A 19,653-nucleotide genomic window follows, 5' to 3' on the forward strand; every position below is an offset into this window, starting at 1 on the left:
TTTGATATTAAGTGAAATTAAATGTGTGAGACGCATCATGATACAGCCTGGCTTCAGTTCACCACCTCACCTTCATGTTTAGTACAGGAGTGCTCATTCTTCCACCAAGTTTCTTTTTATAGATCAAACTTGTGCATTTGAAGTGGCAAACGCCTCTTTCAGGCTTTGTTTATAAATGAGATCAGCAGCATTTACATACGAGCCCCTGACGGTTTAAAGTCACTGACCGCAGCAGCTGAGGTTGCACTGAAAGTTTTACCACTTCATCTAATCTGTAGGCAAGAAACACATCCAAACATTGAAATAAATAAAAAACGAGTTCTGTGTTTTAAATAAAAGGGTTTCATCATTTTAAAATCAAGGGAAACTACGAAGCAACAGTTTGATGACTGACAGCAGCGAGGCTCTCAGGTAGCAGCAGACCTGATCCTCACACAGCTTATATGGAGAAAAACTTCTGTGGAAAATCATTATGTAACACACACACACACACACACACACACAGTCTCTGCTGAGTTAATAATATGGAGCCCTCAGCTATAGTTCACTTCTATAGTACCTGATAATCAACTCCTAACTCAAACCCAGTAACTGCTGTCAGACCAGCGCAACGAGAACCAGAACATGACCACACACACTGAACACACACACACACACACACACACACACACACACACGCACACACACACACACACACACACACACACACACACACACACAGAGGAAATGAAGAGGCAGAACCCGTCCAAATTAAATCTGTCCTCATCTCATCTCCACCATCTCCCTGGAGATCGGACAGGAAATACCACAGCTAACACACACACACACACACACACACACACACACACACACACACACACACACACACACACACACACACACACACACACACACACAGCGTGGTCGTACCCGTCAGCTCCACCGTCATGGTAACTCGGCTGCCGTCCATCACCTTCAGGTCGGCGAGGCGGCGGACGAAGCATGGAGCCTCACACACTCCTCTGACCTCCATGACCTCTGACCTGTGACCCTGCGGTCTGCCTGCAATTCAACAACACACGAAGAAGAAAATCATGCATCATGAAATCTCACCTTTTTCAAATCTGGTAAAAAAAAAAAAAGATTTTGAACTAAGTTTGGAACTACAACTTGGCGGCTGACGTGAATGTTTTTTCTCAACATGAAATTCCAACAGCACGTAGTGTTAGCGCTGCAGACAGTTAGCACAGAGCTCCGTCACTAGCTTTACAGACAGAATAAAGTGTCAGTAGAAACATAATGTCAGAGTGATCTGCTTACAGAGTAACAGACTTCTGTTTTATAGTGAGAATAAAGAACTTTATCAAATCAAGGTGATGTCATCTCTTCTTCTTTCTTGGATAAAATGAGAGTTGGCGTGTTCATTATTAAGTGTGTGTCTCGTCTCTGGCATCCCTGATATGTACACAGAACAAGGCCTGTTTACTGCACACACACACACACAGATGTTGGAGAGAGAGAAAAGGAAATCCTAACTCCATATATGGAAAAGGACGAGTGAGGATCAGGCTGATGAACACTGACTCTCTCTCTCTCTGACGCACACTCACGCACGCACACACACACACACACACACACTTCCATCTTCTATAAGGCCAAAAGTATGTAGACGCCCGATCCATGTCCTTCAGCTGCACCTCAGTATGAACAGACTCCACAGCCAATCACAGGGGAGCTGTATGACATAGGAAGCAACGATGTAGCCAATAGGAGGACTCAAATTCTAACACTCATTCAAATCTCACCGAACATAATCAATAGGACAAAAAAATTTTTTTTTCAATGATTACTTCAGCTTTAATCTACAAGAGGAGTCGCTGTGAGCTGCGTCCACTGAAGGTTTACAGTCTGTACCAAGTTCTGGTCTAGTCTACCTGAGCTCCAGGTTCCTGACTGCTGTTGGGCCAGTTCTTCAGTTTCAGCTCAAAGGAGAACATGTTTCACACATGATGGATCCACAACGTGATTGATTGATTATAGACACTTTAACAGAAGAGGAACATTAATGAGACGGATGTAAACAAACAGTAAGGACAGACTCTCTTCTCAGGAACTTTATTGTCCACACATGGGCATCTTGTCTCTGAGGGTCGAGTGGGTCGGTCTGTGGGAATCTCCTGATATTTCACTGTGTGTGTGTGTGTGTGTGTGAGCGTGTATCACTCATGTTGTGGGGACATAAATCTGTTTACACAGTCACTTTGTGCAAACTCTTTTCCTTCCTTTTGGGAACAAAATGCCAGTCCTCAACACATAAATCATTACATTTTCGGGTGAAGACTTGGTTTAAGGTTAGGGTTTAATTATAAGAGAGGCGGTCTACATCCCAAAGGAGTAGCTCGTGGTGCACGGGCACAGTAAGGTAAGTAGGGGTATGGTTAGGGTTAAGGTAAGTCTCCAGGAAATGAATGAAAGTAAATGTAATGTCCTCTGAAGTGACGGGGGATTTCCTGCTGCAGGAGGATTTTTGATTTTCCTTTTAAAGCTGTGACGATCGTTTCTCTTCTTCAGCACCATCCACACGCTGATGATGATGATTGGCTGACTGGCGCTGCGTTCACTGTCCGCTTTGAGAAACACAGTTAGAGACGAGCCGCTGATCCTAGTGGACCTGAAGATACTGTGTTACTGTAGTTTGCAGGTGGAGCTGCAGCAGTGACTTCCACTTCCAGAGGAGATCATCATCTCTGATGTCCATCAGAATAAACCTCCAGAAATCCACTCACACATCAGAGAGGAAAGACCCTGCAGAACCTGCCTGAGAATCCTCCTGTTTTTAAGTTTCCTTCAGTGTCTCAGTGATCAGTGATAGTTGTCTGTACATCCATGAGGACGCTGCAGCCAGGAGCTGCTAACAGCTGATTCAGCTGCTGTAATGGAGATCATGTGACTACATGTAAACAAATAAAGACTAAAAGTCTAAATCAACTACACTAAATCAGATAAAACACAGGTCTTAAATTGTAGCCCCTGTAGTTCCAAAACTTAGTGTTATTATTTATCAAATATTAAAAATGTCGGACGGCCATTGTGATAACGGTCCCTGGTTGGTCTGTTATTTGTCTCAGTTTATTAGACTGTATTTAAAACAGAAGTCGACCTCTGACCTTTGACCTGGACTCTGGTGCTGCTCTCCTCTCTGCCGTGGCTGTGCACTCCTTTATCACGCCGTGACGCATTCTGGATGGTCAGCGAGGCCACGCCCCCCACATACGAGGACCGAGCTCCGGCTGGAACAAGGCTTTCTGACGGAGGAAGAAGAACCATCATCATCTTCATGTTTTTGTTGTTGTGTTAAAACACGATCAAACAACAGTAGCAAACAAAACTGCATCATCTGCATAGATTCTGTGTTTGAACCGCAGGACAAACTAAACGCATGTCATTTATATAGCAACTCAACCATAAAGGGCCAGATATGGACCCCTGCAGGACCCTGATGTTGTTCTTCTAAGAGTCAGTTACGAAATCCCCTGAGCGGACCCTTCAGCTGAGGCTGAATATGTAAAAATATGATGCCACAAATTCATAATCATTTTAAATATCTAGAAGATATTTAGCAATAATCCATGTACGTAAAGCTGAAAGTGAACACTGACAGGGACAGATGTGATGTGCAATATTTCACATGCAGCCATTATACAGTGATGCCTCTGTGGACTCATGAAGTCTTCCACCGTCCAATTCACACACTTATGTTCACTTACAGAAAAATACTTTAATGTCACTCAGTGATGAGAAACACACAGTAAACATGTCTCTAAATATATCTCCAATATCGCTCATTTTAATAGATAAATGAATGATTAATAAATAAACCCATGATTTGTATGAGCGCAGCTTGTTCATCGATGACTTAAAGGTCCCATATGGAACGAAAGGCACAACTATACAGTCACCGCCCTCAGCCACGTCCCCAGCAAGTCATCTGCTCCAATCACAGCACGCCCACCAAGTACAGGGACGCTCATCCACCCGCTCAGTCTGTCTGAGTTATTGGAGCGCTCTGCTCAGGACTACTCTTCTAGTGTTTGGAGGTGGTTCAGTCAGAGGGGGGAACTGAGGGGCTGCAGAAAGGGCCAGGAGGAGATACATAAGGACTTTTTATGAACTGTGAATCATGCAAAGCTGCTCTAGTGGAGTCCCAGAGTAAAAACAGAGCTGAAATGAGCAGAATATGGGACCTTTAACACTAAAGAACGAATCTGCAAATGACACTTGTTTACATACATGTAGTTTATTTTTTAATTTTCACGCAGCTTTTTTTATGTGAACAATAAAAATGTGCATAAAACCAGGAGGATGGAAACAGACTCTGTGAGACCTCCATCTCATACTGGTTCACACTCTGCAGGTCTGAAGAGGAGTCCCCACAATGTGATGAACACCAGTATAATAACACACACACAGTGGATTCCCCGGTCGATGCCCTTCTTGGGTCGGCTTCAGCACAGTGTGTGTGTGTGTGTGTGTGTGTGTGTGTGTGTGTGTGTGTGTGTGTGTGTGTGTGTTGCGTTCACTGCAGCAGCATGTTTTGTCTTTATATGGTTTCCCGCTCTCATATTTGTTTAACGGTCGTGCGACACCAGAGAGCCCCTCTCTCTCTCTCTCTGCTGAGTCTGCATGTTGTTTTAACTCTGAGCCGCTTCATGTGGATCAGAGATCTGATCTCTGAACAGTTTAAATGCTTCCAAGAAGAAATCTGAAATCTGATCAAACATTTACTCAAGTACTGAAGTACAATAATGAGGTTCTTTACTTGAGTATTTCCATTTTCTGCTACTTGATACTTCAGATTATTAACATAATCAGCTAATACATGATCATGTATTCAATTCACAACACATTCTTAGTGTGTCCAACTTCTGATCAGGAACGTAGAAAACAGTGTGCTTGTGTGTGTGTGTGCTGCCACCTGCTGGAGACATCAGTCCAACACACTCACTGCTTCCTGAAAGGACTTATCGAGTTTGTTCTTTCTCTGTTGCTTTTTATCTTTCTTCTTCTTCTGCACACTTTATTGTCGCAGCGTCTCCGCCTCTGACACTGTGCACACACCTCAGCCTCCTTCAGACATGATCCCAGACATGCTGGTCTCATGTCAGTCTAGCTCCTATGTAGAAGAGGTGGGGGCCGTTCACATGTCTGAGGGGCCCGTTGTCTCATCTATGAGGCTTTTAAAGGCTCAGTCTGGATCAGAGTCTGAGTCCAGTCTGGATCAGAGTCTGAGTCCAGTCTGGATCACAGTCTGAGCCTTTAAAAGCCTCATGGAGGTTCATTAAAACTGGACGGCAACAGACGTCCTTCATTTTCATGGTAATTAATTGACTTTTGGACAGTTTAGGTCATAGATGGATTTCAGGTCTACCAGGCAAGGGTCCAAAGGTCTTAGGGGGCCATGGTCTTTGGGGCAGACAGAAAGACAGGCAGGCAGGCAGACAGACAGACAGACAGACAGGTGTTACTGTGTACAGACAGACATACAGGCAGGCAGACAGACAGACAGGTGTTACTGTGTACAGATAGACAGGCAGACAGACAGTCTTACTGTGGACACTGAGCGTCCATGTAGCCGAGGTAACAGTCAGTCCATCAGCAGCGATCAGCTGACACCTGTAGGCTCCCTGGTCCACCTGTCTCACTCTCTCCATGGTGAGAGTCAGACGGGTATCGTCTTGTCGCTGGTCCAGACCTGGTCCCGTCCTCACCACCCCCCCGTCCTTCAGCCACGTAACCATGGCAACAGCACCAGAGGAGACTGAGAGCGGGTGAGAGGGGAGATCAGCACACTGTAGTTAAAGAGACGACCCCTAGAGGCTGAAAATGGTCATTACGCCTCGTAACAGCATCACAGGTTCCTTCAGCTGCGGCCGAGAAATGCTGCCTTTGTTTCCCGAATTTGGGGGATCCACCGGCTGGACACATTACAAGCAAAACAAAAATACAAAGTATGTACACGTCCTGATTGTCAACTGTAGCTGTCAAGGTTGCTAGGCAACAGGAGGGTAAGGGCGGGAACAGCTGGTGACACAAACAGTAAATACTCCATAGAGCAGACCGCCTCATTTAACAAGGCATCCTTCGAAGGATGCGGCCCCTGAATCGAGACACAGGGTTTGTCTCTCGTTCCCGGTGCTGTGACACAGACACTCAAAAGGTTTTAATTACCTTGGCAGGTGAATGTGACCTGTGCTCCCTCTGTGGCCTCCTGGTCCAGAGGAACGGCCTCGAACCGCAGGTTGGGGCCCGACACTGACCTCCTCACAGTCCTGAAACACAGAGATATTACTGAACACTGAAACACTGTCTGACACGTAGCGAACACTTCAAACTGAGGCGTCAGTTTATACATGACATTATATTACATTAATAACAATAGATAATATTAATGTAATATAAGTTTTACAGCTGTTCCATTATCAAGAAAAATGGGTAATGTTATGCTAACACTGGCTACTAAACTAACTACTTTTAGCTTCATCATCGTGAACAAATTGTTTTTTGGTGGCTCCAAGCAGTTTTAAATCAGAATTCAGGCCCCATTAACCCCCCGACCTGCTAATCAACATTCGTTAGCTAGCGACATAAGTTAGTGTTACTCCCCCAAACCAGCTTGGTGAGGGGGTCTGTGAATAAACCCTGAGTAAAAACACAAAGAGGCAAAACTTAAGCTTCTGCTTAGCTCGACTGCAGGATTTATTCTTTCACATCAAAATACACAAGTAAATACTCAATAACCAGTATGAATTAATTGCATTAACATATAAAGCAATAACATTCACACACTACTGCATTTACATCTCACATATAATATGATACTAAATATGACTCAAAATTGGTTAAAACAAAACAAAACCCCGTTGGCGCGACTCATTAGCATCTCTACTGTACTGTGAACGTGACGTTTCTGTGTTAGCAAAAGTCCGCTAGCCTAGCATGGCTAATCATCTCTAGTGAAACACATTACCGTAAAACCGCTCAATTTAACACACTGTACACTTTCACCAATGGCTCCAAACACTCTTATACCTTATACTGGTGTACACTGGTGTGATTCTGAAGACTTTAAACCCACCTGAGAGTAAAAACACAAAGAGGCAAAACTTAAGCTTCTGCTTAGCTCGACTGCAGGATTTATTCTGCAGCGATAGCCTCTAGGTAGTTTAAATCCAACCCAAGCTCAATGCGCCATCTAGTGACGTGTTTGAGTATCGCTCTGACACAGTACACAGACACAACGTATTTCACATTAAATTGCTATATAAAGTGGTACCTGTTTTTAACTAATTTTACTCAACTATAGTACCATAATGAAGTTTACAGACTATGTGAATTTTTAACATGTTTTTTCCCATTTGTCCACATTTATGAATTTACTTTTAACCCCTTACATTAGCTAACGTAACATTAGCCAATGTCAGCTTTGAGTTCAAACAGGTTTGATTTCATTCAGTACCTGCTGCTGTCTGAGCTGCTCGCTGGCTGCTGGACTGAACTGGTCTGAACTGGAACAGGACTGATGACTGACTGGACCTGCAGACAGTCAGTCAGACAGACAGACAGATACAGACTTAAAAGTCACAGTGAAAGTCAGAGCCTTTCGCTTCAGCTGTGTGAAACAGAATATGCTGTCGGCTTTTAGTTGATAGAGATTTCAATCAAATCCTTTAGATGTGATTGGATTATTCTAAAGTAGGCGTGGCTTTACAAATACGGCGTCCCCAGACATGAGCTGTGCCACTTCCTGTTCTGCCACAGAAATATCAAAGCAAAATCAGCTGTAAGTGAAATAAAGAGTGAAACATTCAGGTGTTACTGAGCAGATATAACTTCATCTTCGGCCCGTTATAAAGATGTTTTTAGCTAAGATTAGCATTTCTCATTAGCATTTTCACAATAAAAAGTGTTTTATCCAACTTAATGCTAACATTAAACATTAGCTAGCTATTTAGCTCATTTTCTACCTGACAAAAAACATTACATTAACACAACTTGGACAAAAGTCTTGAAACTTTAAATTAGATTTAGAAAAAATAGGCTACTAAAAAAGTAATTTTTGAGTTTTTATTTCAAAATACTTCTTTTTTTCTTTCTGTACGTTAAAATATTTTCAATGACTCATCTTGACCTACATTTATCCAATCAAATGTGATTCGTGGTGGCTAGCGAACTCCACCCATCACATAAAACCTTATTTACATTTAAATGTACATTTTCTTAATGCTACTTTAAATTCCAGACTTAAATATTGTACTTTTTACTCCATTACATTTATTTGGCAGCTGTAGTAACTGTTTAGCTGCTCTTTGCTCAAAGATTCAAAGCCCTAAAGTCAATGCTGTTACTGCAGGTTTAAAAAACAATAATAATATCATTACGCTAACCTGAGCAGCCACCAGAGAGAGCTGTGCAGGAGGTCTGCCCCTCCAGGAGGATGCCTGTCCAGGCTGAGACAGGGGCCTCTGCTGCTCCTTCTTCCTGGGTCTGGACTGCTCTGCCTGGGAGCTGGGAGCACTGGGAGCACTAGGAGCACTGGCAGCAGCTCTGCTCATGGTTTGTGTGGCCTCGGCTGGGTGGACCATCCTGCAGGAGCAGACTTCACTATCAGCCAACAGAAACACTCTCCTTGTTCACACGTTTGTGGCTGTGACAGTGGAAGAGTTTCTGAACCACAGTTTGTTATTTCCAGTGTGATTTATGTTCATTCAGTTAGTGTTCTGTTGTTTGTCTGCAGCAATTCCTTTCATTTTAGACACACTTTTGTCTTTTGGGAGACAGTAAAAGCCTCCAGAGGATTTAAAGCTATTTATTTTATATAAACAAATGATGGGATCTGTGTGCACTGTGTTTTAGAACTTATAATTCACATGGTGAAGTATTCTTTATTAATTCGTCTATTCAGAGTAAAGAGCAGTGAGCTGATATGGACTGAAACAAAACGGGGTACATTTTGGGTTAGGTTGTGTTGTGTTCATAACTTGTTTCTGCTGAAAACCAAAAGCTTCAGTTAGTGCAGGTTAAAGGTTTACAAAAACATTTGCAACTCTGCAGTAACTCGGTTTGATGCTGACATGTTGAAGCAGCTGTGAGGCAGGTGAGAGGACTCACCTGGAGGAGTCCTCAGGAACACCTGGGAGGAGAAACAGGACGGAAACATTCACTCTGAGCTGTTAAATATTCACTTCAGCAAAAAAACTCTGAACTCTGATTGGTCGTCTCACCCTGGACGTTGAGTGCGGCGGTGGCGGTGGCCGTTCCGGCGCTGTTGGTGACCAAACACGTGTAATTTCCTGCATCCTCAACACACACTTCCTGTATCTCCAGGAAGTGCAGACCAGAGCGCTCGTACATACTGACCCGCCCACAAGAATGAAGCTCCGCCTCCCCCTGAAAGAGAGACAGAGATTTTTACAAAAACATATTATGTATTTAAAAATAAGTCATTAGTAATAGAACAGACTGTCTGAAAGTGTCCAAATCACCAATGTGATTAAAACACCTGTATTTTGAGCAACAGTCTGGCCCTGATGTTACAGAGCGTTACGTTTGATCCTACCTTCTCTTTTGATCAGTACATTAAAGAAATCACCAAGACCGTCTTCTTCCACCTCCCAACAGAGCTAAATGAGGATTTACCTGTCAGAGATCGTAACTCAAGCTTTTGTTTCATCCAGACTTGATAATTGTTACGTTCTGTTGTCAGGTCTTCCGTGTGCTTGTACTGAATACTAAAAAATCTATCAAAAAGGAGTCTGCTAAGCTCCTCCCACCTTGTACCATGTGACCTGGGGTTGTGGGCGTCCAGTTGTTTTGGCGGAGAACTTCCCAGTCTGTCCCAATTTGGTGAACACTCGGCTCGGTTTAGTGACGAACTTCGGCGGACTCTCACCCCAGATACTGGGCCTGTTTTCCATTGTCGGGACCGCAGAGCGACACCTGTAATCATGGGAAATGGAGTCCTATGAGCATGACTCAGCTGTTTGAAGACATTCGACGTGCAGAGAGTCACATAACTCTTTCTGAAACACTCAGTGGTCTCAGGGTCCTGATAGAAACTCTGTATAATGACTTCACACTAAGCCAGCAGCCGTGGGATTATATATCCTCTGAAACTAACAAGAAGACGACTGAAGACTGAACACAGACTGTCACTCCAGACCTAGTTACCGTCTCTGGGCCCGAGACGACTGTGATTGACTTGAAGAAATACTGACGAGTAGGAGGGTCTCTCAGCCAATGAGAGCGCATATCTGAGTGATGCATTAATGTGCTGTCGTGTCACTAAAACCGTCTTGTGAAGTCAGCAACTTACTGTCAAAGTCTGATCATTGTTTGTGTTTCCTGTTGAGTTTCCAAACATCAGAGCTTGTGAAAGCAGTGATGAAGCTCTGACGTCAGACCTTCACTTCAGCACAACTCTGAAAGTCAGTTTAATGAAAACCAGCATGATCCATCCAAGTTTCATATTGAGCTAAAATGACCTGAGCCGAATGGAACAACACACTTAATAAGAGCTGATCTGTCAGGACTGATCATGGACACAGAGATGATCCTTTAAACTGCTGATTTCTCTGCCAGAGAAAAGGAGTCACATTCTGACACATCCGTTCCAGTTTTACTGTGAACGTAACTTTGAATCTCTGCTGGTGTGATCGAAGCGCAAACATGAGAAACCTCCAGAGGAGCAGACGTGAAGGACTCAAGGATCCTGATCCTCAGGACGGAGCTGATGGAGGACTGACAGAGAGGACAGAAGACAGAAGAAGAACTCACCCTGTTATCGTGGAGGACAGGAGGCCATATTTCTTCCCAGAATTCTCTGCAGGTGGAAAAACACAAGCGCATCAGAGACGCAGCACAACAGTTTTTTAATGTTTGAATCTTGAAACGTTTTCAACAGATGGCAGGAAACGTTATCAGTACAGCACCTGTCGACAGTTTTAAGTGATTCAAAACATAAAGAGGGACTTAAGAGAAGAGATTAAAGGATTTCAAAGAGTGAAATAGAAAATTTAAATGAGCTACAACAGCTCATTCACTCACACACACACACACACACACACACACACACACTAGCTCTAGTAGTAGTATTAGTTGGAGTAATCCCAGCACTAGTAGTAGTATTAGTTGGAGTAATCCTAACTCTAGTAGTAGTATTAGTTGGAGTAATCCCAGCACTAGTAGTAGTATTAGTTGGAGTAATCCTAGCACTAGTAGTAGAAATCGTGTTGCAGGTATTTGAACCTTGCAGTAGGATCTCCACGGTAACCTGCCGGCTGCCAGCCTGATTGGTTGCCTGACAGGTGTAACGGCCCAGGTCCTCCTCTCTGACTCCGCCCACCACCAGGCTGAAGGTGCCCCGCCCACCTTGCTCCACCACACGGCGCTCTCCACCAATCACAGCCCTTCCCTCTCTGTACCATGAGACCTGAGGCTCGGGATGACCATGCACCTGAAAGACAGACGTCATCACAGGTGTTTTTATTAAGATTCATAAGGATATATAAGATTCACTAAACAGGTCCCGAGCTGCCTGACGCCCCCTACTGGCTGCAGCTCATTACAGCTACAATATGAACAAATGATTTATCTGTTCTCAGCCAGAGGCTGGCGCTACAGGAAAGATCATAGAGTCATTAACATCTAAAGGGTTCATCCTCTGAGGAGCAGGAAGGAGATCATTTCAGTTGTGGTGCCTGTTGGACGGACTGGCTGGCATCAGCGGCTGATTTTCTGTCAGATCAGTTGTTGTTTGACGTGCAGTTTGAGGTCACGACGTTTAATGAACATTAACCAAACGATTTACGACGTGACTGTCAGATGATCGTGTTGATTTCTAGCAGCTCAGATATTTTGGTCGTCTGTCACAGTTTTACAGTCTGATTTCCAACACGGCTGTTGTCAAAAGATTTGTTAAACTCTAGTGAGCTTCTTTTAATTAGCAGCCTGTTGGAAGTGACACAGCTCATGTCTGGGGACTCTACTCTCTTTCTATTGGCTCACAGACCTGACGGTCCCCAGACATGACACAGTTGGACCCCCTTGGATCTTCCTGTTGGGGTAGAAACAAAACTAACAGTCTGTTGTCATGCTAGCAGCTCTGTGAGGCTGCGCTTGGACACAGTGGTGCTTTGAACTCTGCTGACATCAGCATGCTAACATGCTAATGTTTTGCAGTTATAATGTTTATTATGTTCACCATCTTAGTTTAGCGTGTTAACATGCTAACATGAGCTGATTAGCAGTAAACACAGAGTCCAGCTGAGGCTGATGAACGTCATTAGCTCTGCAGGTATTTGGTCATAAACCAAAGTATTGGACACATGAACATGTCGATCTGATGGTGGCGCTAGATGAAGAGTCAGAGGATCACCAGAGTTATTACAGTTCATCCTGAGGGGACCATAAAGGTCTGAACCTGTTACAGTTGTGGTCGTACCCCAGTAGAATTCCCAGTGTTTCCCTGTGTTCCCAGTGCCCCTCTGTCTTTGTGTCTGTCGGCTGGTGGGGCCGTGGTCCTCCTTCTCCTGCATCCCGGCTCTGCTCCTCTCTCAGGCAATCTGCTCACCTGCCTCCCATCAACTCATCAGATCTGAAATAAGGCCTGTGAACAGGTTTAAGGTGGCCTGTAAGAGAATGACATTTTTCCTAATTCAGATCTGATTAATGGAATGCGGAGCAGCTGTGAGGGAGTACCAGGATCACCAGAGTTCAGAGTTAAATGAAATACAAGATGGAAGCATCTGTATTAAAGGCTGCAGATGAATAAAAACCAATGCTGGTCAGATGATGGTGTTGTAGGGATCACCAGTTCCAAACCTCAGGACTGAGTGGAAGACTGCATCATATGTAACATCCCAAAATCCAAAACTATTGACTCTTTTTCTCTGGTGACAATAGAGGCAATTCATATTTCTGTACAAAAAACAAATATTGTTCTCGAGCTCATCAGTGTTTGGACGTGGAGCCGTGTTGTTTGATGTGCTGAAACATTCTAAAAACATCCTTCAGGAAACCACTGACCTGCAGTCAGTTTACTCCAACCAGGAGAGTCCTGAGTGTTCAGGTCCGGTGTGTGTGTGTGTGTGTGTGTGGTTGAGTGCTTCACATCAGGATGCAGCCGGTCATGAGACTGAAGACATGTTCATGTTAATCTGTCTGTCTTCACGTCCTCCTCCTCTCAGTAAACTACAGTAACTGACCTCCTGCTGTTATAGAACACCTGCCCCCCCCCCCCCCTTAAAAACAGTGTGACTGTTTGTGAAGTGACATGAAATGACTGATCTGCCTGAATGTTTGGTCACATTCTCGTTTAATCTGTTCATGAATCCGAACTGACGAACGCAGAAGGCCTGAAGAATGAAAAGATCTGGGTCCTGCTCCCCAGAGGACGAACCAGACCTCTTGTGATCCTGTTTGTGTCTCCAAACTAATGATGGAGGAACTGAGTGTGTCCCACCTTCCCCTCCAGGCGGGCGTCTCCCCCCAGGGCGACCTGGGTGTTGCGGGGAGGGAGGATGAAGGCTGGAGGCTCGTTGCCACGGGAACTGCCTGCCGGTGTCAGGCCTGTTACCTTGGAGACGGGGGAGGAGGCTGAAGACAACCGGGAGTCACTCATCCTGCTGTCAGAGAAACAAATTAATAATGTTTATTTATTAGTGTTTGAAACGATAATCAGCTGTTCAGACATATTTTCATCTTATTTTTGATATCTAACTATTGAACATTAACATAAAAACAGTCAATCTAACATCAATCATGTCAGTGCCAGTGTCCCGCCCCCTGTTAGTCACTGGGCGTTGACCTTTGACCCCATGCAGTCAGAAAGGTCGGCGACAGTTTGATCAGAAGGGACTTTTAGTAAATCTGTGTTACTGTTCAGCGACCAGCTCTTTAAAACAACTGGGTTCATTCAAATGTAGAAATAATAATTAGTCATTCATTATTAACTGCAACTGAGCTTGTGTGTGTGTGTGTGTGTGTGTGTGTGTGTGTGTGTGTGTGTGTGTGTGTGTGTGTGTGTGTGTGTGTGTGCGTGTGTGTGTGTGTGTGTGTGTGTGTGTGGGGTGAGGGATGAACAGATCATGTGTGTCATGTGACTCGCTCCACATGTTTGACCTTCTAAGGAGGAAACAGGTTTGTTCACCCTCAGTTGAGTTAATGATCATTTTTGTTTCAAATTAGTTTTAGTTTTGTTTTTGTCTTGTTTTCCCAAACTGATCATCTCGACAGGGACAGGTGCATGCAGGTGTTATAAAACCAACAGGAAGTCAGTTATTGTAGTTTGTCAGCAGGTGGCGCTGCAGCAGCACCATCCAGAATAAACCTCCACAAATCCTCTTAGAAGTCAGAGAAGAAGGAAGCTGCAGAAGCTGAGTATTATTATCTATCACATAGAAATGGGCAGTCTCACTTGATTTAAGCTCTGTTACTGGAGGGGTCGGGATCGACCGACAGACACCATCCACAGCTCCTGGTCATTGAGCATGCTCAGTGTTGTTGGACGACCAGACGGTTCGTCTGAGCGAAACAACCAGTGATTGTTTTCAGAGCAAACAGGCTGCTGTTGGTTCTCCTGCTGTCACACTTCAAATATGCTGCTGATACACTCTCACATTCTCCAGCTGCCCTACATGGCTTTAAAGTCTCTAACAGCTGCTAAATACACGTGTCTTTTTCTGTTTTTAAATGGCATTTTTATCTAAAAGTCGACTTTTGCTTCCTATTAAGTCGACATTAGTTCTGGAGCTCTGAAGCATGTGTTTCTGTCAGTAATCCTGTGACTGTTTGATTACTTCCAGACTTTTGCCTCTTTCTATAAAAACAGACGTGTCGCAGCTCGACCGTCCTACCACTCACACCCTGCATGTTACATACATGAAGAGTTTCTGCTGAGACGCCGCTGTTGTCTTCTAATGATGCTAACGCTAACTACAAACACGTTGCTAACAGAAGCGGGCTTGTGCTGGGGGGTTAACCCAAACATTTAAAGCAAAATGTCAGAGTTTATTAGCAGCAGCTGATGGAGCGTGTGAAGGACTACAGCCCGGCCCAGAGACCAGAGTTCACCACAAGCCGGTCTCCAGCTGCCTCTGCTCTGTTCTTGTGTTCTTGTCTCATCAGCTGGTCAACGATGACCGGGAGGCCCCGCCGAGAACTGCCTCAACGCAACTAAGTACATGTACACAAGTACTGCACTTAAGTACCATTTTCAGGTACTTGTACTTTACTTAAGTATTTCCATGTTTTGCTATTTATACTTCTACTGCACTACAATTTAGAGACAAATATTGTACTTTGTACTTTATTATTTATCTATTCAATAACTTAAGTTACTTTACAGATTCAGATTAATTATTAATTATTAATACAGAATATACATCATGACGTTTTATTGCAGGTTAAGATAAGATAAAACTTTATTGATCCTTGGGGAAAAGTTCACAAACTGCCCAGCAGAATATAAAGTCATCAAATGACCAGCTGCAACATTGAAGTAATATGTAATATATTATAAGTTATTCTGAATAATGAGCACATCTACTTTTGGTACTTTAAAGAGGAACTATTATGCTTATCCTTATTCTCTGTCATATACATCGTGTTACAATGTTGGATATTCCTATTAAACGTCGCCAAAGTTGCCAAATAATGAGGGAAACGTATGTAAAAGTAATCCCTGTGAGCCGAAAGCTCAGTCTTCAGTCTGCTCTGAACGCTCCCTTCGCTTGCCGTGTTTCACTTCCGTGAGACGTATTACGTAATAAGCCTCAGGGATGGTCATCTGCTCAGGGCACAGCAGTGACAGCACGCCCACCAAGAAGAAGGAGAAAGAAAAAAAGCGAACTGAGCTAACGGCAGCTACAATTAGCAGCAGTTAGCAGTTACTTTCTAAAGCTTTCTGTAAATCACAGAGAGTTGAGGCAGAGCAGCCAGAGGACATCAGAGGGAAAACCAGAAAACATTTTCTCCATCAAATGATGGAGTTTCACACAAATCAGTGAATAAAGTTGTGTTTTTGTACAGTAATCAGTGAGGCCCAGTCCCCAGAAACACTCAGCTCCAGCAGCATCTATCGTTTTTTCCAACCTCTGTCTCATTTGTGGTCTGATAAACAGGAAGTTCATCACATTCAGTCCCCATGTCTCTATGTTCCAAGCTAAGTTACTGTTGCTGTCCTGCAGTCGACCACAGCGGCTCAGTGTGAAGCGGTGCGCTGTGCTCAGGGCTCAGAGGCGTCTCCCTGGTCCTCGTGGGCTGCAGGGAGCCGGCCAATCAGAAGAAAGTGAGCTTTTAGGGAGGCGGGCCTTGAAGAGACAGGAGCTCAGACGGCTTGTGTCAGACAGGGTGAACTGAGGGGCCGCATGAAGGGCCACAATAAGATGAAGAAGGACTTATTAGATCTGTGGATCATGCCAAGCTGCTCTAGTGGAGTCTCAGAATAAAGACAGAGAGCTGGACATGAGCAGAATACCTCCTCTTTAACTATATTTTGATACTTAAGTACTTTTACTTTAGTAAGACTCTGAATGCAGGACGTTTACTTGTATCAGAGTATTTTTACACTGTGGTATTACTACTTGTACAGCAGTAAATGATCTGAGTACTTCTTCCACTGCTGACAGGAGGACGGTGGATGCATTCAGATTGAAGCAGGAAGAAGAATTCACTCACAACATGTGACAGCTGATAACAGACGGTGTGCTAACAACACAGTCGGCTGTGAATGTGTCCAGTCAGCAGTTTAGTTTCTACACAGATGCTGAAACCCACACACACACACACACACACACACACACACACACACACACACACACAGTATCAGTGTATTGACAGAGCAGCTTCCCACAATCGAGCCAACACTCAGCATGAGAGAGAGACAGAGGTCAGTGAAGCTCTCTCGCCCATCTGTACTTGTCATTATCACAGTTCATCATCGGGAGGGAAAACTTTGTTTCTGCTCAATGTAAATCAACATTAGTCACTAAATACACTGAAATAATAAAAAGGCAACAAACGTCAATAACATTTTCAAACGTTCACTCAGTCGCTTACATGTGGTCTTTAGGTTTGTCTTGATTAGAACTCTTTCTTTTCTTACAGTCTGTTCTCACACAGCACACATGAACATTTAAAGTCAAAGCAGCAGGTTTAACATCCAATTCACAAACATTTATTCATTTGTCGTTGATTTCAGATAAAGGCTGAAGCTAACAGGTCCAATGTCATGACATCATGCTAACAGACTGAGGCTAAAGCTAACAGGTCCAATGTCATGACATCATGCTAACAGACTGAGGCTGAAGCTAACAGGTCCAATGTCATGACATCATGCTAACAGACTGAGGCTGAAGCCAACAGGTCCAATGTTATGACATCATGTTAACAGACTGAGGCTAAAGCTAAATGCTAGCTAAAAAGTCATCATCCTGACCAGTTGGTGATCCATAAAACTGGTATCAGTCTGAACACCTTGTAATCCTTATTTTTAAAAATATAAATTGGTGTGAAGGAGCTCCTCCCATTAGCTTAGCAGCTAATGTAATGTTAGCTTAGCAACTGCAATGCGGAGCTGGCCACAGGGTTATTAGTGGTGGTCACTTTGATAAGATGTGACAGTAAACTGCTGTAGTCTATGACAATTTATGTCATAAACAAATCAAAATGTCACTGACTGATGTCAGAAATGTACTAATGTAACATCTTAATAAAAGTTAAGATACTCAGGAGTTACTTTTCACCCAACAACAAGCAACTTTGGCTATTTGACATCTAATTTTTACAATTTAAATCACAATCACAGAATTGGTCAGAAAATCACAGTGAAGCACAAGTTACAGCTTATTGACACAAGTATCAAAATGATCAACTTTGTCCCAAAAGTATTGATATCTAATTTCAATCATTACAACAATACATTAACAGATTTATCTCGTGGAGCAACTTTCCAAAATAAAGCCTGAAGCAGCAGAAGATTAGACGTCATAATGTGTGCTATGTTGTATAATTTCCACCCCGGGTCAATAAAGTATTTCTGATTCTGATTCTGATAAAATCAAACTTTAGATGCTGAAACATGAAAAACAGCAGCAGACTTTCTGTCCAGTAGAAACTTCAAAGGTAACTTAAAGGAAAAGTTCCCAGCATGCACCAGAGTTCATCTACAGGTTGAGTCTTTTAATCGGAGACATTCCTTCACGTCAGTCGACCGTTTCACAAACATCCTCAGTTTCCCACATTCAAAGTCACAGTTCAACTAATAAACCAGGTCTGTCGTTCACATCACGTCTGATTGTGTTCTGCTCTTCAGAAGTGAAGTAGCAGTTTGAGCTGCAGGTATTGATCAGCAGATTATTGATCAGCAGTGCTTTGATTAGGTAAACTGGATGCATTAGATTGTATAGATTATACACACACTTATAGCCATGTATTAGATTCATGTTAAAATTAATATGATAATTTTCCAAAATCTTTGATTTAAATAATGATATCAATAAATAATATTTGATGTTTTGTTGTGAGATGATTTATGTTAATGATCATAATAATATTTTGACATCAAACATATTCTAAGGGACTCTTATTTTACATCCAAGGTTTTGGGGTAAATTATTGGACTGTAGTGCGTTAAGACGTTTTTGGGCGTAATCATTTTCAAGATTATAATATATCATGATATTATTATTATTATTATTATTATTATTATCATCATTAAGTTTTTCGGGGGTTCGGTTTCACAGTAAAATAAAAGATGCATTCAGAAAGTTATAAGAAGGTAAATGATCATTTAACAGACTTTAAACACAACATTTCTTCTCTTGTTGTTTATTTCAAAGTGTTACTTCAAAGTGTTTACAAGTGCTCGCGAGGCGGGTGAACCGGCGCGAGCCGCGTGGAGCCGCTGACTCCGCCCACCTGAGAGTCTGGGTCCGTTTGTTTTAAAAAACGACAAACAGAAAGTTTCTATAAAAGCGTTTATAAATGTGTGAAACTGCAGTGGAAGCCGAGTGAGGCTCGGACTACAGACAAACAGAAACTTACTGCGACACGGAGGAGGTCTGAGGAGGTCCGTGGAGGTCTGAGGAGCTCTGAGGAGGTCTGAGGAGGTCTGAGCTTCACAGCAGCGGACTGTTCTTCACCTGAATAATCAGTGCATTCATCACCGGGACTCCCTCCTCCTCCTCCTCCTCCTCCTCCTGTAGGTTTATACCTCCTCCTCTTCTTCAGTGTTTTTCACAGCTCGTCCTCCTGCGGAAACTGTCGACAACACCGAGCTGCAGGAGGAAGAGGAGAGGGGCGGAGTGACTGATTCCAGGGCCCCCCCTCCCCGAGGTCCCCCTTAGTTTAGTTTGGCCTCAAAGGCAGAACGGGTAGGATTTCGCCCCACGTGCAGCAGCTCCCCGTGAGGAGCTTCCGTCAGTAAACAGGTTCATCTGGAGCCGCTGTTTATTCATTTGTTCAAAACTTTATTGGTTTTGTTATTGGTTGACAGCGTGCAGATTGTTTGTGTGGAGACCAACTGATGATGATCGTAGAGGTATTTTAAATGTTGTTCAGCTAAACACGACAAATAACTTAAATGACTTAATATAATATCATATAATGTTCTTTATG

At 43.4% G+C, this 19,653-nt stretch overlaps 1 protein-coding gene across 1 annotated transcript in view; it reads right to left on the reverse strand.

Annotated features, from left to right (window-relative positions):
• mylka (myosin, light chain kinase a) overlaps positions 1-19,150 on the reverse strand; it is a 54,850-nt gene extending 35,700 nt beyond the window's left edge. The window contains exons 1-13 of the mRNA XM_070915107.1: positions 19,081-19,150; positions 13,499-13,661; positions 11,284-11,491; positions 10,813-10,858; positions 9,810-9,975; positions 9,261-9,426; positions 9,148-9,169; positions 8,424-8,622; positions 7,496-7,572; positions 6,208-6,308; positions 5,588-5,797; positions 3,147-3,284; positions 910-1,041 (exon numbers count right to left, since the gene is read on the reverse strand). Coding sequence (XP_070771208.1) covers positions 910-1,041; positions 3,147-3,284; positions 5,588-5,797; positions 6,208-6,308; positions 7,496-7,572; positions 8,424-8,622; positions 9,148-9,169; positions 9,261-9,426; positions 9,810-9,975; positions 10,813-10,858; positions 11,284-11,491; positions 13,499-13,657 — 1,624 coding nt within the window. The 5' untranslated portion in view covers positions 13,658-13,661; positions 19,081-19,150. The remainder of the gene's footprint in view (positions 1-909; positions 1,042-3,146; positions 3,285-5,587; positions 5,798-6,207; positions 6,309-7,495; positions 7,573-8,423; positions 8,623-9,147; positions 9,170-9,260; positions 9,427-9,809; positions 9,976-10,812; positions 10,859-11,283; positions 11,492-13,498; positions 13,662-19,080) is intronic.
• Between the last annotated feature and the right edge of the window lie 503 nt (positions 19,151-19,653).

This window comes from Enoplosus armatus, chromosome 11 (assembly GCF_043641665.1).
Source record: "Enoplosus armatus isolate fEnoArm2 chromosome 11, fEnoArm2.hap1, whole genome shotgun sequence".
Classification (NCBI taxonomy): Eukaryota; Metazoa; Chordata; class Actinopteri; order Centrarchiformes; family Enoplosidae; genus Enoplosus; species Enoplosus armatus.